This window comes from Dermacentor variabilis, chromosome 2 (assembly GCF_050947875.1).
Source record: "Dermacentor variabilis isolate Ectoservices chromosome 2, ASM5094787v1, whole genome shotgun sequence".
NCBI classification, from domain to species: domain Eukaryota; kingdom Metazoa; phylum Arthropoda; class Arachnida; order Ixodida; family Ixodidae; genus Dermacentor; species Dermacentor variabilis.
The window spans coordinates 225275614-225298891 of NC_134569.1; the positions used below are offsets into that span (position 1 = coordinate 225275614).

The 23278-nt window shown below is 43.7% G+C and overlaps 1 protein-coding gene across 9 annotated transcripts in view; it reads right to left on the bottom strand.

Annotated features, from left to right (window-relative positions):
- The window catches only part of Nipped-A (Transcription-associated protein Nipped-A), a 435149-nt gene that overhangs the window by 379177 nt on the left and 32694 nt on the right, over positions 1–23278 (bottom strand). For 6 of the 9 annotated variants that reach the window (XM_075682659.1, XM_075682655.1, XM_075682663.1 and 3 more), the window contains exons 8-9: positions 2921–3115; positions 1610–1645 (exon numbers count right to left, since the gene is read on the bottom strand). In XM_075682659.1, coding sequence (XP_075538774.1) covers positions 1610–1645; positions 2921–3115 — 231 coding nt within the window. The remainder of the gene's footprint in view (positions 1–1609; positions 1646–2920; positions 3116–23278) is intronic. The other 3 variants (XM_075682662.1, XM_075682661.1, XM_075682656.1) reach the window with 1 other exon arrangement.

A 23278-nucleotide genomic window follows, 5' to 3' on the forward strand; every position in this document is an offset into this window, starting at 1 on the left:
GCAACAAAAGGAAGTTCTCGCATAGTATGGGCAATGATGATACAGTGCTTTTAGTCTGCAACTACAAACACTCATTCAAAACATAAGTTACTTGGCATGCTATTGGCAACAAAGTCACACCAGGTGTTCTCAGCGTTCCTGAGAAATGCATGCATCATAGGAAAACTAGTGAAGTCTAGCCGTGGGCCACCATCCCATCTTCGATCATCGCAGAGTTGTTCTATAAATGCAGAAAATCAAATGTGCAATAGACTACATAGAGAAGACAAAACACAGCAGACTTTGTTTAAACAGAACCTCAAGAGACCAGGAAAATTGGTTCCGTTTATCAGGAGTTCCATTTACTGAGTAAAGCTGAATACAATTGCATAAATACATTCCTATGTAATGCATGAATTACATTCCTACTTTGTTAGAAGTTCTACTGTCATTCTTACATTATTGTCACTACGAGCTATGATGCCATTTTTATGTTAATATTCTACTTCGAACCCATAAAAACTGAGTGCACATTAGATGCATGGGTGTGTTAGGAACAGGCAAGAGTGCCAATCAAAGCAGCCGTATGTTTCATTGTTTTTTATGCTTATTTTTTAGTTTGACTTACCGGATAACTGAATAAATTTGGTCAGTCCCTGCAAGATCAACTTAATGGAAGTCAACTGTGTCTCTGGGCCTCATTTTACCCGATAGCACCATTGCAATGCCAGCTTTCAATGACGAATTACGCGCTTTGAAACACAAAGGCAAAAATAACATGTAGAGAGTATTGTTACTCAATAGACACATAAAGATGTCCGCTTTCCTATTGCGAGTGTCTGCAAAACCTACAGCAACGTTAAAGAAATGCTGCGTTGCTTAAGCACACCAGCAGAAGGTAGCCTTCCCAATGTTGGACCTTTGCCACCAATGGCATTCATTGGCCCATTTTTGTGGCACCTGCTGAACAGCTTACGAAGCCTGTTGCCCCAAGGTGACAGTGTACGAGATTCAGTCGCTTAACACTTGGCTTAGCAATAAAATTTGTTCTATGAATGAGAACAGAGTAATATTTTCATGAACACTAAAAGAAAACAATAAAATCACGAAATCAGTAGATAACACATCATGTACAGCAAATAAGTTGCTGTGCCCGTGAGCTGAGGTGCTCTACATAAAATAACAATGTAACAGCAAGAGACATGCATCGATGCCACTGTTAAAATCTCTCACTAGTGGTTCCTCGCAACCTCATTGATTGTGGCAATATGCAGCCAAAGCCAAATGATCACTCATTAATTTCATAAAAGCAACAAAAAAAGAGGACAGCGAAATATACTACACAACTTTGAGAATTAAACGAAAGCTAGACCTCATCAACTTCTAGGGCTCTTGCAACCCAAAAGAGGGCTAAATGGGAAGATAATGAGTGTTGAAGCTGTTATAACAGCTTGATACAAGTTCAATGTCTTATTCTTTCCGTTAATACCCCCATCTCTTTCTGCCAAAGAAACAGCGAGCTTCAAAAGCGCCATCTACCAGCAGGGTCTGATTAAGTGTTTCCCTTTAAAGGTGGAACACGCATCTCGGCACATCCCCTGAGAACATGCCTGCAATCAGGCCAGCTCACCATTTGGTAGCTGGTCACCCGCAAACTCCACTGCATCTGATAGGCAATTAACAAGGAATAAGTGCCTGGGCTAAGACACGTTTGCAAGTCCCACCACCAACATTGCATGACACTACGATGGCTTGTGTTTCTACATCACATAAAGTACTCAACAAAGATAGCTGCCTAGAGCCATTGCAGCAGGCTGCTATAACTCACACCAAATAGGGTAGTGATGTCACATAGCCATGGCAGATATCAATTAATTACTTATTTTATACAGAGAAGACTAAGCTCTCAAAAAATAAACATGACACATTTTACAAGTCATTGTCGCAGTATCCCCACGAAATGGGCCTGCATGCTTATATTAAACTCCATTATGACGTTATTCTATGTGATAAACCAAGCGAAAAAAGAAAGAAAATGTGACTAATGGTTTAAACCACACAGCGCCTTTTAGTCATCACTGAACACACCAATTTCCAGGCCCACTCATTTCTTCTTTCAAGTAAACACATAAAATGTACAAGAGTGGTTGCTATTTAGCGTACTATCTACTATTACCGGACTTTTTTTTTTACTCCCTGAACAGTTTGACACTTCTGTACTTACTGCTGTGGTATATACAGAAAATTATGGATTCATAGGAATGCAGAACTAGGCTTATTTTCCACGCTAAATATTTTGCTACACCTAATTACAAATAGCCCATACTGACAATACTACTGTCAGAATAAGTGCTAATATTCCCATGACAGGCATGGTTATGACTAGTGACACTACTAACACCCACACTAAGTCACAAAAGAAACAGTGGTTGCAACGAATAAGGACAACTGAGGGGTGCAATATTTAAGCTATGCAAAGCCAACTGACACAAAAACCAAGGAAAACACAAGGGGATTAAACTTTAATATGTAGTTGTACGAACTTTATTATGTAGTTGCGGGGAAGGAGGCTAAATTTGTGTTTATCTTCATACTCTTACTGAAGAGAGAGGAAATAAAGTGTGCAAAAAAGTCTAATTACCACCAGTGAGAGCCTAAGCCACAACATCCACATGATGCGTTAAGTGTTTAACCTACTATGCCACAGCAGAGGTTGTCCCACCTCCATTTTCTTGGGTATTTGGGTACGCGCATAAGTGGAACCTCACTCTAGGAGTGTTGGCCATCATTGTCACACCAGTGGCAATTATGCCACAGATATCTTCTTCACAGCTTTCCGTTACTGCACTTTGGAAAGCCAACGCACCATACGCCCGCTCCCTGTGCCTCGGCTACTCATCAGAAATAAGACCTGAATGCAAACGAAACAAGCTGCACATACCGAGGCACAGCTTCCGTCGGGCCCCTTCTTCTCCAGCTGCACATTGGTGAGGGTGAAGGTCTCCTGCAGCACAGCGTCCAGGTTCAGCTCACTCAGGTCCTTGAACTTCAGCGGCGGCCGCGGCTCAAAGATGGCGTTCAGGTGGTTCGGCAGCTCCCGGTAGATGGTCTTTACAAACTCCAGGAACTGCTGGATCTAAGACGGGCAATGCATGCACATGCAGCGAAAAGTCACTGGCAAGAATGCTCGTGGACCTGAAAATACGTATGTGGCCTCCTCACCACCGACTACACAACCTCTCACTGTGCGTGGCTAGTTGAAAATAGTGTCAACTATATCCTGTAGTTTTCACAAGTCCATCTTTGCCTTCCCTCCCATTGCAACACTGAATTGATCCTAATAATGACACAAGCTCCATTTCTGTCAGGGGCAACTATTCAACATTGCTTGAGCTCACTTTTTAAGCTGACATCTGCTATCACACCATTAACTATGATGTATGCATAAATACACTCCGCTAAAGCTTAGAGTGCATTGCCAGCACGGCCATAGTTGTGCACTGTGATGTTGGCTGGAATGGAACCAAATAGACCTACGAGCTAGCAAAGTGTCTTTTCAGGGCACTTTGGGCACCCGCCTAAGGTGGCCAACGTACTTTGAAGGTCACAAGGTCACGGGTTCAGTTCCAAACTGTGGCAGCCGCATTACAGTGACAGCAGAATGCAATAATATTAATGTGCTATGCTTTGTGTGCACATTAAACACAACTACAGGTGGTAAATGCTAATAAGGAGCCACACACTGCGATATGCCTCAGCCCCTGTGCTGCTTGGCGACATTAAAACTTTTCTATCCATCTATCAAATCCCTCCTCAGTTCTGCCTACGTTGTGAAAAAAGTTGGGGCCAGATGTGGATGGGCATGGGTCCATGCTCTAGCAATAATTTGTACGGAGAATAAATCAACCGTCTCTTTGAGGCACAAAAGGTTTTACAAAGCCTTCTCAAAAAGACTCCAGGACTCATCCAGAATGTCTCAGGACTCATCGTGATAGCACGCTGACATGGCCGGCCAATGGGCTTTGGCACAAAATTTCCAGTAATCAAACCTTTAGTACAATCAATGAGCATCCCTGTTCTTTGAGTTATGGTGCTGAAAACTTGTCGAAAGTACATACATAATTTTAAGTGCTCATACGAAATGCGAGGTCCATTTTTGTTCGTCTCGTTCGGTTCTAATCTTACGCAAGCTTTCCTTTACTTAGATTTTTGGATATGAAAGAAATTTAGATTTTGCTAAACATGGTATCAACGATGCTTGTATCATTAAAAATACAATAACATTAGCCTTACTGCTCTGCCAACCCCAGAACAAGAGTTGCAAGACTTTGGAGTGGCTTCCAGAAACTCTCCCCGTAGTGTCAACTTCAGACTCATGCAGCTCTTGTTCTGCGACAGATGTAAGATCAGTCTCATTGGACCTTTTACAGCGAAGCTGTATATGGCTAGCTGATTCATCTGTCCATCCATCTGTCGGTCGCCTGTACGCTGATAACTCCTCCAACGCAATCCCATGTGCTTGCGCGGAAAGAGAGAGAGATAGAGAGGCGCGGTCAGCCAACCCCACCTAGGTAGCACAAGGCCTGTTTACTTCGATCCATGATGTCAAGCTACCTGGCCCAAAATTTCCATCGACAAGGCTGGCGTTATGAAAGCGGTGAAATCAAAACCACTATTGCCTACTCTGGAGCCTACCCATTACATTCTATGGTAGCCGGGCCAGGTAACATGATGTCACGGATCGGAGTGAAAAGGCCTTGTGCTATCTAGGTGGTGTTGCACTAGCTGCGCCAGTAGTGACATCATTGCTCTCTGTCGCAGCCGAGCACACGCGCAGCAGTTTCTCTCAGACTCCGAAATGAGTAGGCCATGCGTCATACATATGCTGCAGCCTGGGCACAAGAACAGGCTCCTGCAGCCGAGCGCAAGCAGCAACTTAGCACCGAGGATCCGCCAGCCTACCAAGCGGTCGTTTAATGAACCTTCGGGATTAACCCAGTGGTAAACACCAGAGCTGGACGTTTCAGCTTCGTTGGTTAATCACCTGTACGGAGTGCTTGGGCGGTGATTATTTTAATCATTCAGAAGCCATAGATACTTTGTTCAGCAAAATCTGAGGAATTTATTTCTTTTTGATAATTTTCTTCAGATAGTTAAGTAAAGGAAGCTTGCATAATATTAGAACCATACGAGATAAACAAAAATGAATTCCATATTGGATATAGCAGACAAGATTACACATATCCACAAGCTTTCAACACCATAACTTGAAGGACAAGATTTTTTAAAAGCTTTTGGTCAAGCACCCAACTCCACCTTTAAGGTTGTGAGAGTTGTTGAAAGCTACTGCCTTATTACAGCAAAACTCCTCTAATACGTATTACAGAAGGCCAAAGAAATACCAGCTTAGTAGCCAGAAAATTTATAACATGAACCTTTTGGTAGCATTAAGGACGCTGTTTCAGGTGCATAAAACTGGGAAAATGTAGCAGAGAGGTTTCTGTTGCTTGCACGTGTTCTTTATTTGCTCTGTTAAATAAGTCACGGAGGTAAGTGCAACATGTAACATGCAATGATGACGAACTTTCTAGTATTGTGATTAGTAGGATATTGACATAGTTTTATATTAATGGTGAAAACAGCTGTTCTTTATTTGAAAATTATTTGTAAAGTATTCAATATTCAATTCAGCCTCAAAAATTACTATTTGCAAACTCCTAATCCTATTCATACAGATAAAGTTTACTGTATTTGCATGATTCTACGGCACCGTCGATTGTAACATGCAGTTGTGTTACTGCTCAAATATCCAGAAAGTCAACTTGGTGCCGGTTCTACTATGCACATCAAGCAATGAAACCTAAGTCGACGCATACCGCGTTGAAACAATTTAATGAAACTTTATACAAAGGCACACAGACACACACACAACTGAATCTTAGTGGCTAGACACTATCGGAGTGCAATGACACCTCATTTTCACTGTCTACTGACCATAGAAAGCCACCTTCAGTTCCATCTAGTGCATTAGAAATGCCACACGTGCAGCAAACTGGAAAATGGTGACTGCAAACCAAGGCATAAAAAAAGAATGTCCATTCGATGGCAATCTGGCTACAGCTATCTTGCATTGAGATTTTTTTAAAGCAAAAGCTTTACCGACCTCGTCGAGCCGAGTTTCACCGTTGCCGTGAATTTGGCCTTCATTTGACCACAGCTGCGCCTTACCCTTCGCAACGCATCACGTGACTCGCCGCGTTGAGCTTCGGCGCTGCCACATGCACTAGCTGCTGCCTGACCACGTGACTCGCCGCTCGCCTGGCTAAGAGGAGCACCACGATCGCCTAGTCAGTACAAGTTTGGCCATGGATGATAGCGAGGCCAGGCCGTCTTCTGCGGAGTTGCGCGGGAGTGGGAGGCTTTGAGCCGTTGTCGCCAAGCGGCGTCTGACCCTCCAAGGATACTGCCTGGCAAGCTGCTTCACTGGAGCATCCGGAATGCAACAGGCGTCGCACCGTCGTGATCAATGTAGCGGCCTCGTTCAGGTCCTGTCCATTTGTGCTTCGAAGTTACGCATGTTCGCGCCGTCATTTTGCTTGTCTAGCACTTGCGCTTTCTCTGTGGCACAACAGGCATTTCACCGTCGAACGATGCGTTTCTACCCTAGCCTAGTCACAGTCGTGTCTAGCCACCGACCGAGGCACAGCCGTCATACCTGGCTTAATGATGATTGTATACCTAAGTATAATAATTACAGTTAATCAATGGTTAACCAAGCGAAATCAAGACTTAACCAGGCTAAACCAAGCTTTCGATTTGCAGATCCAGGGTTAGCCGAGCAAATTTTTTTTTAGTAAGAATCGGTTTCATTTTTGATTTTGAGTAGAATTAGTTACGATTGTTACATGCATGCAAATGTGAACGCATTTTTTATTCTACAACGGTGCGCATTAGACTCATGCAAATACGTATTACGCACACACCTAGTTATCTGGATTTAGTTTACTACAAGTACTGATAGGGCTATAAAAGATATTGACCATATTTAAAATGTAAAAAGATATTAAATGCACGGAAGTACACAAGGAATTATGCACATTAAATGCACACTTCATTGCTCCTTATATTCTTTTCTTAAGCACTAATATGTCTTGAAATTTTCAGCACACTTAACTCACGCGAAATTTACATTAAATAATCTTGCTACTTGATTTAAACGAGTTTGAAAGGCCTCGTACATCCCTAAAAGGAATAAGTATATAATTTCAAATTTCTTGCACGAAGCAGCATAATTGGGAAAAGAAGCTGCTCCCTAAAGTAAACTATGTGTCATAGTCAATGTGCTAACAGGAATCTGTTCTGCTGAAACAGTGGTTCTATTACCCCACTCTTTCAAGAAAAAGCTGGCAATGGCACTTCGAGAACACACCTCATGCATCATGCATGCAGAAGTAAAAGAATGGCTAGTGCACAGGAGAGCGCTGAGGTATGCGCGCGCGCACACACACACAAAGTAACATAGCAATAGAATATACAAGCGAAAATGGTTTATTTCGTATATAGCTATAGACATTTGAAAGGTGTTGTGTAATATGCATCAAATTTCTGAAGTTTGAGCAGTTGGCATTTGAATCTTAATTGGTGGCCTCTTATAGAGAGAGATTTGTGCAGTTACATATTGTAATTGTCATTGTTGATTTAATTAACTTCGTTGTTGATCATATTCGCTGACCAAAGGCCAGTAAAGATGTCGCACTACCCTGCCAAAGAACTGGACCCACCTCACGCTCTGGACACTATTGTACATACGTCGGCAGAATATGTAAGTGGATACTCATTCACAAATATCTCAGCAGGCTATGTAATCACTCACTTGCCCACTAGTGCTCAACAATGCTTACTTGCATTCACACTTACTGAACCAGTACAGCCTATATTCACGTCAACTCCGACTCATCGACACTCATTCATATAGATAGTAGAACCCCGCTGATGCGTTTTTTTTAAGGGAGCAGGTAAAAAAGAGGTAACAACGGCTAGGAAAACATAACAGTGACGAAGGCCCCCAAACTGCCACGGCAATGTCAGAAACAGTTCTGAATGGCTGCCAGTACAGTTATTAGATGTCTCAGTGCTCAGACTCTGAACGGAGATGGTGCATGAGTGTGTGTATAATCAACGGACACATACTATGTTCCATGACATTGGCCCCTTTCGACTCTTATTATGCTTCACCACAATATGCTGCACATGTTGCACAACTGACTTCAGGGAACAATCAAGAATTGAAATTATGCCAAGCTACAGTTATTGGAACTGACGATAGCGTACTACTGGCCTTTTGGGGCGGGGCCATGGGCGGGGCTTAACAAGCTTAACCATGGTTATACACATATCGTTTTCGCAGCAATGAGCAAAAGCAAATCTGCCTCTTTTTGTGACTGCAGTGTTCAAACGCAATGTAAAAAGTGGGACCATTACAGAATGACGCCCTATTACACGAGAACATAATACATAGGAGTAGATGAGCTTTAAGTCGAGACCACAAACAAGCGATGTAGCAGCCAGGAAAACACAACAGCAAGGACTGTGTCAACAGGATACCGCTGGACACTCACTCCCATTCACCTCAGTCACTCACCAATACTCAATCTCACGCCCAAGATATGAGTGCGGTGTGAGTCAGTGTACTCACGAGCGAGTATGCCGACCTATGCTATTTTGTTCCTGCCGTAGGCACTGCTCAAGCGCCTTTCTGCAGTTCTATTCCAATCCAAATTTTTATTTTTTTGCAGTTGGTGCAAATGGTCTTCATCATGCATTCTTAATTTTTGTATTTGCACTCTCTGGACACAAAAATTGGCTTCAGTAGCTTTGGCATAAAGCAAGCACAGAATGCAAATGCAACTCACTCAACATTGTTCAGTGGTCTCCTGAGCAACACATTACTACTTTTGCAATAAGCCTAGTCACTAATTAACGAAGACAGAGTAGCTATATTTAAAAGCATCAATTTAAAAACAATGTTCGGCTGGCATGGAGGTATTTTCCCCGGGAGGCCACTGAAACTCCTCTCCTATGGCCCTATTCAAATGACCTGCCTGTGCTTTAAGCTGTCTTCATCGTCTCCAGTACTTCATGCTTTTGTGTGTCCCGGCAGTGGTGCATGAGTGTGGCATACTTATTGTTGCTGAATTGGATTCCCACATTCTTGACTTTCCACTGACTATAGCTGGGCGCACAGCGACATCGGTGCCACAAAACAATCGCCAAGTGAATAATTTGGATTGCACGAAGACTGACCTTATTATGAATAGGCTACAAGTGAAAATGAGGTTTACAAGATGGCTGCTGCGACTGCCCTTTCAAAAGCCAATGCCATCTGCAACCACGACTTCCTTGCTTTTAAATAGTTTGTCAAAAGCAAAGACTCTGACACAGTGGCAGGTGTTGCTGCACTTTTTTTGCAATTTCTGGATCCTTTCAAGAGATACAGTATATTGAAAAAAACTGGAGACCAAGACTGTTGTCTTGTACAACGACCTTTATATACATCCTGTCAGCAAAGCAGCAGAAATCATTCAAGGGTTGTTTGTAGACATTAACATCGCTGGACCCAAAGACCTAGTCACAAACAACTTTTCCAGACCTCACCTATGTTTTTCTGCAGCCTAAAAAAAATGCAGCACATGACAATTCTCTTGGAAGCAAATCAATGTGACGTTTCTCAATACAGTCTACAACTTATCACTCAAGTCAATAGCTAACAAGTCAGTTAATCTTTGTTACTTCACCACCTTAGGCTCACTACTGAATTTTCACAGCAGCTCAAAAGGACAATACACACTACCATGCTTGTTACATTCATGTAGCACTCGCATGCATTTTTTCCAAGCTAGGTGCAGATTAGCTCAAGCAACATGCACATGCATGAACATCGGCTTCAGAATGCAGCAAGCTCAGCTGCCAGGGAAATTAGTTTTGCAGAAAAGTCAACCATCAATGTCTTACATGTGGGCTAGTGCAAATATTCAATACTTTTAGATAACTCAACCAAATATTATGTTAATCAGAATTACTTTCCGTTCAAATATCAGTATTCAGAACTTCTACAGTATTCAGAACGAACAAATATACATTTGAAAACTTTTACTACAAACAGTTTCAGTGAGCAAGTTGAATTGTCAATGAGGTAACTCATAGTAAACACAAGTAAAAAACTATGAATATGTTTACAGTTGCCTGCCTAATTCTCAGAGCTGTTTGATTATTCGAGCATCCCTGCAGCACTATGACCTCCTCTATTACTCCAATGTACAACGCTGTCAGAAGTTTCAGACATTTGCTAATTTTTCAGACATGATCTACAAGCACAACACAGGAAAATATGAAGAAAGTTTGTACTATTCAAGTTGACTCCCATACTCCCATGTTCACTTGTGAAGTGGTTTCTTGGCTTTCCTAGACCACTATGCCCACTGTGACTAGATCTGGGCACACTTGGCACCAAACCATCCCTTTGGTCACCAACAGCCAACGAAGTAGTGCTGGTTAGGCCTAAAAGTGGCCAAGACCGTGATGAAAATTCACCACTGGCCTGTATGGTGACAAATCTTTGCAAGAAGTTTGCCGAAGAGTTACCGAAGATTCATCAAAGATTCCGAAGATTCTGAGGATAACTGAAGATTCACTGGACGAATTGTTGCCCGAACATCGCACCATTTAGACGCACTTCAAGCCCCGTTTCGTGCCAGTGGTGACGGCAGAAGCGCAAGCACGCAGCAGGCACAACTCCCTTCGTGCAGTGTCCACGATTCAATGGAAGTTCAATTTGATGGACCAGCAAGGTCAAGAACAAATTTTCAAAGCCCACCAAATGACAAGGCAAAGATGCAAGAGGATGCCTGACAGCTATGATGCCAAGTATTACAGCCCTGGGGCATGATCGGAGATTACCGTTCAAAATGCTCAGTCATCAGCCGCACCTGCGGCTAACGACTCGGCGCGGCCTAGGCCAATTGCTGAAGGCTAAACTGAACGAAAAATGAATGTGCGTTTCGAACAACAATCTCCGATCACGCCCCTGGTGCATTCTAATAAATCTGCACTGCTTGTAAAATTGCAGCCCACTTTCTCAATTGTGTGTATGTGTGTGCGTGTTTGTCAGACACCTCGCTTGCGAAAAGCCCAGCATAACAATGGCTGGACCAATTTTTATCCCGTTTGCTTTGCTTTGATCCATAAACTGTGCTGCACATGAAGACAGACTTGAGATGTCTCTTTATCTTTCCATTATTTTATTATTTCACAATAACTACATGGCTCCATGCAGTGAAGCACGGTCACATGCATCTAATGTTGAGAAAAAAATATTAGGGCACTAAAAAAAAAATCTAACACTGTCTTGATGTAGAGGAGACATTTGGCTAAACATACAAAGTATTACCACTTCCTTACAATGTTTCATTACTGGGCCAGGCTTTCCACAAGCAAGGAACTTGTAACTTCTTATAAAACAAATACTAATGAAGATATTCTCATGAAATTTTAGATTTGTCTGTTTATTTCAAGGTGTAGTGTGAGCACTGAATTTCAGCCCTTTCTGCTAAGAAATAAAAAAGTTATTTCTCAAACCCCCCTCCCGACTTCATTACAAGTACACATGCAATGAAGGGGGCACTCAGTCTTGAGAAAATCAAAACAAAACCTAGGATAAGTGGTAAAACTGCGAAGAGTTGACCAGTACACAGCTCCACAAATGCAATCAAAATCGTGCACACTCGGGCATACGGTAGTGCGATGCAATTGTGCACCATGCAATGCTATCACTATTTAAAACATTCTGCATTATGCTCATGGCTTGGGCTGCATTATAATTCATTTATAATGTAACTACCACATAACTTTGTTTTCTCGACCACCAAGAATCGCAGCCCTAGCATTGTTATGTAGTGTGGACAGGTTATATATTTATCAAATGCGGCAAGCCTCTTTGTGACAATCTTTGTTCCCTCTTTGCTTATAGTATTTCTTTGGGGTTTTTTTTTTGCATAACAATGCAATTCCTTAAAAACAAAACATGCTAGACAATCCATGCTGCCAAGTGCCAAACATGCAAAATGCATGCGGCCATACCTGCAAGTGCCGTCCAAAGGAACCTCAAATACAGTGAGTGAAGCAGGAGAAGCACTGCTATGAAACAGCATTGAGACATTAATATGAAGTGTTGACCACTTATAACGTAACCACGTATTCTGCCAAACCAGATCCTTTCTGACCTCTTCTGTATGCCTTTCTGCGACCTTTTCTGATTGCTGGTTGGCCTCTCATGGAACTACATGCATACACGTGACTGCTGCTTAGAGTGTGCAGCCGCATGAAAAAGAATAAAGGTTACAATGTAGCCACCGATAAAGCCTGCTAACAAGGTTGGCAGTAAGCATATTAGTCAACAAGGCACTCTAGGCACTTTGACACTACAGTGACATACCACCTGCTACAGGTTATCATAGCCTATGCAAAATGGCAGAGTGCGTACAGTCACTGAACAATTTTTCAGGCACGGACAGGAATGTGAAACGGTCGAAGTTAACTGGACAGTAAAAAAAAAAGGAGTTTCAAGAAAAAGTAATCCTGCTGTTTTTTACAATGCAAATGATGTGAAAAACTGCTACAGACATTTCCAGTGTTGCACTGAAGTAAAACCCTAACTACATGAAATTTCATGACAGGTGAAGCCAAGTAGCATTTCGTGTTCATCTGTTGTCCAGCCCAATGTGTGTTATGCGGTGTGACGAAGCCACAAGGTGCAAACGTCATCCCATGCGAGGCCAATACGTGATGCTAGTGCATTAGTCTGTGTCATGCAAACACAGTTTCAAACTTCTTGCTTCTTTCTTGCAAGTTTCCACTGTTGCAACCAGCAAGGCATACAAACAAGCTTACAAACTGGTTCCGAAATGTGCTAGGCCATCAGTTACACCAGGCACACTCCACGTATAGCCGATGGCTGATTGCCTATGGTGCTTCTATCAGTCTAGCTGTTGTGTCTGATCTCAGGACCTATCACAGATGGCAACTACTGGTACAAACACATTAGTGGAAAGCTTCCTGTTGAAGCTCGCCATGTGCCACCATACTAGCTAGTGGCAATTTTTTTTTCTTTGCAAGGTTGACTACTCCCCTAGGCCTAACCTGAACCACTTTATTAGTAGCCAGCAACTGACAGATATAGCTTGGTTTCACAGTCACAAAGTTTTTGTAGTGTTGAAGCAGCACACTACAGGATGAAAAATCCCCTCACAAACCTGAATGGTGGAAATGCTGTTGACGGCTGCCATGTTTGTGGCAATGTATTTACAGTAAAACCACGTTAATTCAGATTTCACGGGACCAAAAATAATGTCCAAATTAACCAAATGTCGAATTAATTACCAAGGGCATCAAGAAAAAAATAAACAAGTGCTTACTACGTCAGCACGCTTTTATTTACTGAGTGAAGAACCTGCAATTTTCGTCATCTCGTGACAGATTGCCTCAAACAGCGGCAAAGGCCTTGCAACTTCATTCACGGTGCAGCCGCAGCGCATTTCTTCATTTCAGCCACGCTTTTCACTACCATGCTTTTTTCAATTTTTTTCTTTCGCCATTGAGCTGGTTGCGAACCGATCGTCCTTCTATCGCGATGTAGCAGGTGCTCTTTATCCTTGACAGCTTTGCAACAAGTCAATATGAAACTACTGTGTGCCACAACTGCTGCGGACAAAACCGCAGTCGCTATTGACGCGATCATGGAAGGTGACTATGCAGTTACGAAGGCATGCGGCTGACACGCGCACCGATTCAAGATGTAATAGGCCCAAATGAGTAAGAAGCGTTTCAGCATTACTTCCAGTCACATTGGATTTCCGCTGATGACTATGGTGATGCAGACTCTGATGCTTCGTTTGAGTTGGAAGCTGGCGCCATTTTTGCTCTTTTGCATCGCACATTTGTGGCACTTTGCATCGCCGAGCTCCAAGAGTTGTCCGAATAAACCGATGTGCAGCCAAATATGCTCGTATTAACGAGTTGGATTGCATTAAATAATGCCCATGCCTGCATTACCAGAAGACAATATTTTAACGTACAGCTATGCTCGAAAAAGCCAGTGAAACACCATTGAACGACTGATATTTCTATTATTGCTATATAATAATAACGTGGTGTAGGTGTCTGTGCCACAGGAAAGTCCACATAATCAAACACATAAGAAAAAACAACCATCCAAGAAATCAGCCCGCAACTGTACCGCAGCTGCAGTGTGTGCTGTGCTGTGTGTGCTGCAGTGTGGCTTAGCAGAAGTCCTCATAGTCACATTAATGGTCACTGCAGGTGAATACTGAAAGTGGTGCAACGTCCATTTTACATATTTTGGAGATTGATCATTGGGCCATTTGGTCTACCTGTTTTGCATGTGCCGAGAGTTTGAAAATAGATGTTTTGGTCACAATAAGGCTGTGCGCTACTCTGGCGACTTACGCTATAAGTGGTCCACACTGTTATAGGGCGACAGCTGCAGCAGCATGCAGCCATCTAGAATAAACTACAGGGCTCAAGCTCAAACAAGCCACTACAGCTATACAGACAAAGTTGTGCAAGACAGTGAACATCCATCTCACAAACAGGGGTACTGCGCACTGTACATAAACACATACACACACTAGCACACATACCCAACACTGCATGCCAAAATACCTTTACATACAACAGCCGACTTGAACTTGCAAGGACGTGCAAAAATAGCTCAAATTGGATTAATGCCAAGGCAGTGAAGTAAGCAAGAGCCTAGTAAATTTGACTGAATGCTTTTTGATGTCATAAAGCTGAGCAATGGCAAAGGGGCGAGCATGCTGTAGTTCATGCAACAAAAATTCAAGAACTTCCTACACTTAATGTAATAATAATAATAATATCTGGGGTTTTACGTGCCAAAACCACTTTCTGATTATGAGGCACGCCGTAGTGGAGGACTCCGGAAATTTTGACCACCTGGGGTTCTTTAACGTGCACCTAAATCTACACTTAATGTAGAAAAAGGTATACAGCAGCATACAGTGGATGGTATTGTAGTGAAACAAGTGCTACTACGTGTAGAGAAATTGCTGATTTGCTGGCCCTGCAAGGATGCAGGGCTGTTCACTCATTGGGCACTACACTGCATGGATTTCCCTAGTCCTTAATACTGGGCATTAGAAAAAGTAAAAAAAATTCTCGTTAAAGGGGCCCTGCAACACCTTAACTGGAAAAAAAAAAAAAAAAACAGAACACATCCGAGTGTGTATGACGCCTTTCAATGAACACTATTCGCAAAGAAATTTTTGAAAAAGACCTCATGTGAATGGCAGCGCCATGAGCGCCTTCTACATTCCTTCTAAACACAATGTTTCCTCTTGTCTGGGGCGGTGCCAAAAGCAATGCACTGCTTATTGCATCTTTCTTTGTCTTTCACTTTTTCTGTCGTTCAATTATGGTAACTGTTCAAGGTTAGCGCCTGACAAACATGCTGGGCAATGACACAGGAGTGGTGACTGAACGTGTGAGTCAAATTACCAACAGCCACTTGCCCGTTTTCTAGATTTAGCAGGAGTGTGCATGTATGCACAACTTTTCACCCGAAATTACCTCATGCTCATGAACAATTGCGTAGTGGCTGTCATTAGTCATAGACCACAGCGAAATGGAAGCAGCCTCGAAATGGAAACAGCGTCGAAAATCACAGAAGAGAACAGGAGCTATCTTTTATACGAAATTGGACCTTGCATAGTAATATTTGGCTCGCATGTTTACCGCAACAATGTATACAAAACGCGAGCGTTTGCTTACCATGTTGCAGTGCCCCTTTAAAGTGGCATTTGCAGGCTGTCACACACAAAATGATTGTTGGCTATACACACAAAACACAACAGTGCTATGGAAAAATGAAAGCTGCACCTGTTTCAGGTACAGCATCGTTCCTTACCCCTTCGCGCACCTGCAATAAACATAGCACCGATACAGATCTCTCAATGGTAAGACGTGTCGCGTTATTTCCTCCAAACAAAGAAACTCAACTCAGTCTGATACTAAACCTGGTGTACTGAATGAACCCAACAGAAAGCTCACAAAACATGCATCACTCATCTACACAAAGCTTAGGATATCAGTAAGGGTTCTGCGTTTTCAGAGGAATCGGATGAAATGTAAAAAACATTTCTGAATAAAAACATTTAATTGAATTTATTTAAGACTCCCAATTTTGGGGTCTTCCATTGTGATCTTGTGACTGCACCTCCAAGACATGCAGCATTAGTGTCGCGCTCAACTGTCTTGGAGTCCATATGGTAAAAATAAAAAAATGAATGGTAGAAAACCCATCCATTAGGCAGACTACATGTAAATGCTTGCGACTCCTCATGCAGCCTGCTAATTAAGCTGGTCCCTAAAAAAATTTGAACAAATTGTTTTTAATAATTTAGGAACTCGAAGCTGACTACACGTCTTTGCATGCTGTGTACTTATCTCCCTGCCAGGTGCCCACAGGCACCACAAGGTCAATGGAATGACGGGTCCGAGAACCTTTAGCCACTGTAGGCTTGACATTGTCGACAAGAAGAAGTCAGTGAAGCCATCAACTTCCGAGAGTACCTACTGTGCTGCTGTTGCACAAAGGCAAAGCCAAACTGTGCAGGAAAGCATCCCTCACAACTCACAGTACACTGGCAAGTCATTCTGGTACTGTCCGTGTTGAGATTGTGAACCAAAACATGAAGCCAGAATCGCCAGCAGTGTTGCAACACGTGTGAGCAGTCTATACTGTTATTTTGCCACTGGAGCCTGACACAACCTTGCTGCCAAGGTAATATCAGGCATATATTGTTAAGAAGCCATTCAGCCCTTAGTTTTCTGAAGACTGGCCATCCTTTTACACACTGCACTCAGTTTAGTGGCTTTTACTGCATCCAGTGCGGTCATTAAAATGGCACTCTTTGTTCCTTCTGTAAATTGAAAGAGCATGCCGCAATGACCAATTACAACAGACCGTGAATATCCAGCGAAAGACCATTATGTCCGAAATACATTCTACCAAAACTAGGGTCGCAGTACATTGTGAAATGGCAATACTTCGCATATACTGCTGTCTAATACATAAGTGATCGCAAAAGTGATAAAACCAAATTAAATGTCTACAGTATACAGGTTTACACGGTGACCGTACAACTATGCAACACGGTGTCTTCCTGTCCGCTGTTTTGCGGACAGTGGTTGCTGACAAATGGCAGTTTTTCAGTACTAGCGCATATACAGACCCGCACAGTGGCAAGATTAACTAACGGCCGGCTGAGAGCCGCCTGGCCAGCACTGCCGTGTCGGCTGCCTGGCCCAAGTATGTCGCCGCTGATGGCACAAACATTGCCTACAGTTTAATTTGGACACAAAAAAGTGGCAGGTAGTATAAACAGATGTGTTCATTTTATCTTTCGCGACAAGCAACGACCACTGTCAAATATGTAGCACAAACAAGGGCCGCAGTATGAGGCAAGTTCGACTTGGAGCCCTCATTTGGCTGCCACTGAACTGCATGCGAAACGGCTCGACTGCATCACGTGCCTCGCAGTTTGGAAACTGCGAATAACAGCGCATCTTTTGTGTGCAAATTGCTGCAATGAGAAACAAAGCATTCCCAAAATGGCACATTTTATGATCGTCGGCGGTTGTTTTTGAAGTGCTGTGTGCTACAGCTGTGCTTAGAATCTGGCTAAGCCTAGCAGTACCCTCAGCGCTTTCTCAGCATTGAGCCCAGGATGATGGGTGGCAATGGTCCGCTTGCATGGTCGACAGTACAACACTCTGCTGGTGGGGCATTACATGGCACACCATTGCAGAAAGCTTGCCACTAGTGTATTTGTTCCTTAAGAAATATTGCATTTTCGAAAGTTCCGCAAGTGGTCGGAAATAGTCACGTGCAGTGAACTGCTGCACGCACTGGTTCCGTGCAGTGTACTGCCACACACATGCATCGCCGTAGCAAGATACATTGCATTTGCACTATCTAGGCAAAATTTCCCCAAAAATTAATTGGTTGTAGCCGATAGTACAATATAGCCAGGTCTGTTAAAAGCTGAGTTTGTAGCATTGACAATACACGCAGACTTAACTAACTAAAAATAGTCTGTTATATATGAAAGTATGTTGTATGCGGATCCGTTGCAACGAGCATATAATTACAATAACGTGTTATGAAGATGAACCTTTCTGCTATTGTAAAAGTTGACTAAAAAAATAGCTGCCAAAGCACTCTGTACAGATGGTTAACCAGCGGAGCTAAAACGTTCAGGCCCGGTGTTTATTACTGGGTTAATGCCGACGGTTCATTAAAGGACGGCTTGGTAGGCTGCTGGGTCCTGAGTACGCACTTGCTGCTTGCGCTCGGCTGCACGAGCCTGTTCTTGTACCCAGGCAGCAGCATCAGCATGGCGTAGACGAGCTCATTCCAAGTTCTTGTAACGCCAGTGTGCGTGTGGGTGTGACGACAGCAGCAAGATGACGACAGCAGCAAGACAACGACAGTAACAACAAGTGCTTGATTTATGCTGACTGTGAAATTATTGTGAACAATCGGCATAGAGGTGCAAGATTAGTAAGGAACGCAGAAACTAAATGCTTACTGACAACAGCACGTGGTATCACTTGGAGGACACAAATGGGTGACTTGGCTGCGATACTGTGGTGCAGCCTAAAACCGATGTCCTTTTACAGCCATTCGAACGAGTGGCGTTATGCAGCTGCTTGCCTTGGCCGAGCCACGTCGTAGGAGCCAGGGATCATGGCCTCAGAGTTTGACGTCAGACAGAGGATCGCTCTTTAGCCTACGCTGCCAGTGTGTTACACAATGGCTAAGCGGGCCTACGCCATCATCCAAGTTTTCTTGACAACGGTTGCTTCTTTAGTAAAGAGTACAAGGTCAAAAGGATAAGGAACAAAACAGGGGGTTATTTACATCGAAAAGGCAAACTTATTTACTTAGAACAAGGGGTACTCGTACTGGCCGGAGCATGAAGTGTAGTACATCGTTCTCGTAGCATGACCTACACGTCTGAATACTACAACACCTTTCTGGCGAGGACACATCAGAGCACACTCGAGTCGGAGTACGGAGTATCATAGTTACCCTGAGGGTGAGAGTGCGCACAATTACTCTGGCACCTTTCTTCATGGAACACCATTGGAGAAATACCTCCCAGCGCACATGGCTCACTGTCCCAGAGAAAGAAGGGGATGCTCGCAGACAGGGATGTCGCACTTGACTCCATTTGCACGTATTGACTCCTGGTATCGTATCGGCTCCAGCATCGACGTAATAAAGCGGTGAATAACACACTTTCACAGGAGTTCCTTGGTCTCAGCATTGTAGTCGGCGAAAAAGTGCCATCCATCAATCCCATAGTCGTCAAACGTGTCTCGCCTTGGTGTTGCCACTGGTCTGTCCAAGGCGTCATATTGTGAGCCTCACGAAACGATTCAACAGGAAGAGATATCACAAAGCGATAGGGCAGGAGAGACTGGAAGGTCACTTCCCCCGCTGGCTAATCGTAACAGCTCCTCCACGGCCCAGAAAATCTCAACTGGCCAGCACTGACAACCGTTAGTCAGGATGAGGATGGCTGGTGACCAAGAAGATGGCTTGGCTCTCTGCAACAACTGCAAACTCAGAATGCCTCTAACCACCTCACAACAACCGGTATGGAAGAGCCGACCCTGGCAACACCACACCACAAGGCGTGCAAATGTCCGGAATCAGGTGTAAACTTTCAAGGCTTCCTACCAAAATTTCAATATAAGCCACTCAACTGAGGACTGCAAATTTCGAACCCAAAATGTTGTGCCACCAAAGTGAGGGCTCACATTCCGTTTGAGTAAAACCAAACCCGACTGTCGCGCTGCACGAGAGCAAAGGTGTACATACAAATAAACCAAAAGCTCTAAATTTACCAATGCTTCAACATAAATTATGCAGCCTAACTTCATGAACAGCCTGTTCATACCCTATTGCAGTGGCATACTTATCGCGCTTACTGGTGCCACTGAACAGCTTCGCCAACTGTACCGATACATAATCAAAATCGTGGTAGCTTTGTGGTCACAACTCAATGCATACTTGCATCCCATACAGATGTTTATTAACGCTTGCTGATGTTTCTTCCTCTAGTCTATGCAGGACAACTAAACTTGTGTAACTCACGCAGTCACAAGAACCTTAAAAAAACATCTATGATATTAACTAGTTCCACGCATGCTTACAAGAAAAGTCAGAACGTTGCTGCCCTCAACACACAAGTTACCCAGCTACAAACATTCTGTTTCCTTCCATCGGCACAGGACATGCACTAATGGGACTAACAACGCTTCTCAGTGTAAATTATGGACTTACTGAAAACCTACGCACTTAAAAACTTTGAAAACACTTGTAAAAAAAAGAGGTTAACTAATACACCCATGCATTACGAGAGTCCTTTAACAAGTAACCTTGACGCTTTAGATCACTCACGAAAAAAGAAAGGAAAGCCTATACTCATTAACTAACACTTCGCAAAACTAAAGCTTTACATAATATACATCTTTCAAAGCTCAGAGCTTCTCAAACGAATACATAAACAAAGCTCATACCTTACTAAAAGAAACGCTAGTCTCAAATCGCAAAAATTCTCAAATGCTCAAAAATAAACAAACAATACTGCTGTTTCTATGGACCGCGTCTTTTTGCCAGTTGTTTCGAGAATCTCACAAAGACTATTTTGCAGCCGTACTCGAGGTGGTCGCGCTTCGAAAGCTAGTCTGGTTATCCCGGAACAACAAAAGGCGTGAAATTCCATCAGCTATTTCCAGACGTTACAGTCCATTGCTAAATTTGCGCCCTGGCTACAGGCTTTCGTTATGACCTTGTCTGACTGCATTGCACCCCTCTACCAGCCACCTTGCACTCTTTCGCATTGCATGCTGCACCCCTGAAATAGTGAAGGTACAATGAAGGATTATAACTGCCCCATGCCCTTTGTTCGCATTTGCACAGAACATGCTTCTCTGTCTCTATTTGATTGGTGGCTCGAACGTGCTAGATACACAAACGTCATCAACGACAACCGCACCTTTTCTTTCTTTACACACTGCCTTTCTGTGTCTGTCACCGTCCTTGGCTGCGCTACATTATTCACCGCACGCCAACCTTTGCAACACTTTTTTCTCTGGCACTTCTTCCTAGTGTTCACTTTTGAATCATGTGCTCACGCCTCTTGCTGACTGTTACACATATCCTTGGTCCGAAACACTGTCTTACCCGCATAGTCAAGAGTGATTTTCATTTAATTCTTTCTTTGCCACGACTGACGGACAGCTTAACCATTTCCTCAACAATGCAGTTGTCTTCCTTTGAGCTGCGCCACTTGCAATCCAGTGAACTGCCCTCAACTGCATTGTCTAGCTGCCACTGCGCTCCGGCACGCAGATCTGACTCTGCTGTTATCTCAACATGGGTGCTTCTGTCTGCGGGGCCAGCAGTACTCTGTACTTCATTAACGATACCTGCGATGGACACACACAGCGACTGTGCCAATTCACTCACAGCTGGCCTGTCTCTACACTGCTCTGTTGGCACGGCACCTCATCGCTCTCATTACAGCCTTCAATGGCCTTTGTTGCCATTAAGACATTGTTACCGCCTAGCACTTTGAGTTCACCTATGAACGTGCTGCTAATCTCACAGGTACTACTCCCCTTTCCTCAGTTTTCGATGAAAATGTCCTATTGACTTCTTCCCACTTTCGCTGCATCCAGCTTGCAGATTTCTCAAGCCGCCATTGCCTTTGTTCGATTGCCTGCTCCAAACCTTGGATCACCTTGTCCAATGCTGCAATCAACTACCTCGTTACTTCTCTTTTATCAGGCCTATCACTTTCCTGCAAAATTATTTTCCATTTCTGCTTTGTTTCTTTCTATTTTTGTCTACTTTCCTCCTGTTCTTGCCTAATTGCTTCCTGTTCCTGTCTTTTGCTTAGAATTCTGTTACCTAGATGTTCGATGAGTTTCATATCGTTGTCACTTTGGAGAATGGTATTACGAATCTCTGCTTCAATTAAAGGGGTGGAGACATCAAAATTTTCATTCATGCGTTTGTTAATTCAAACGTTGCGTCATGCTTCAGGGAGTACGATACACACAGCGGCATTCATATGTATCAGATAAATAATTTAATAATAGCATTATTATACCGAGCGATTTCGGTTTCGGTTTCTGGGCTCCGAGGGATGCTATGACGTCACAGAGGAGGAAACGCAACATGGCTTGGTCACGTGGGCCACAAAAAATAGTGACGTAAAATGATGCTGTGTCGTCTGCTCGCGAGTACGCGTGCTCTCCCAGCAGAGGTAAACAACTGGCGATTCGAAGTGCATGTCGCGATTATTATAATTATTGCAAAGAGCAACAACAACGGTAAGAAAATATTGCGGCTTGTGAGAGTCGGTGATTCATTCCAAAGCGCCATAAGCTTTAGCTTTGAAGTGAACCGGAAAAGGCCTAGCGACGATATCGGCGGCGCTGAACAATCAGAGGCGGTGAGGCTGCCGCCGTTGCCAGAGTGACCACTCCTTGGTCGCTGATTGACCGCTTCGCTGTACGGCTGCTGCACAAATAGGTCCAGGGCCCGTCCTCTCTACGGCAAGGAAATCTCGCCGTTCACGAGTAAAACCACCGTCGCACGGGGGCCCGCGAACGGCAAACGGCGTGCAGCGAGTCTCCGTGCCGGTAACGTGGACGGGCCCTCACATTGAGAAAGGCCAAGCAAACGAGAGACCGCTCCGAGCTGCCGAACTATGCGAATATGCGAGGAGAGAAGCGGACAACACAAACGCCGCATATCCTGGTCCCTTTCGGAGTCGGCCGGCTAGTGTTACATGCAGTTTGCCGTTCGTGGGCCAACGTGCGGCGTTCGTGTTGTCCACTTCTCTCCTCTGTGTCCGTGTCTGCACGCCTTACCCCTCCTTTACATTAAGAAAGGATTTCTTTATGCCTGTAGCTCGGTCATAGTGGAGGCTATGCTCGGTCGCTCGGCTCAGCAGGCTCCGTAATCGGCATTTCATCGCTACTCATCATATGTCACGTATTTGTGCTAGCGTGCTATGACGTCAATATTTTCTTTCCTCCTCTGTGACGTCATAAATGCCGTGCTAGCGATGGGTCCCGACCACGAGAAGAAGTTTTTAATGACTTTTTGGACCTGAATTAA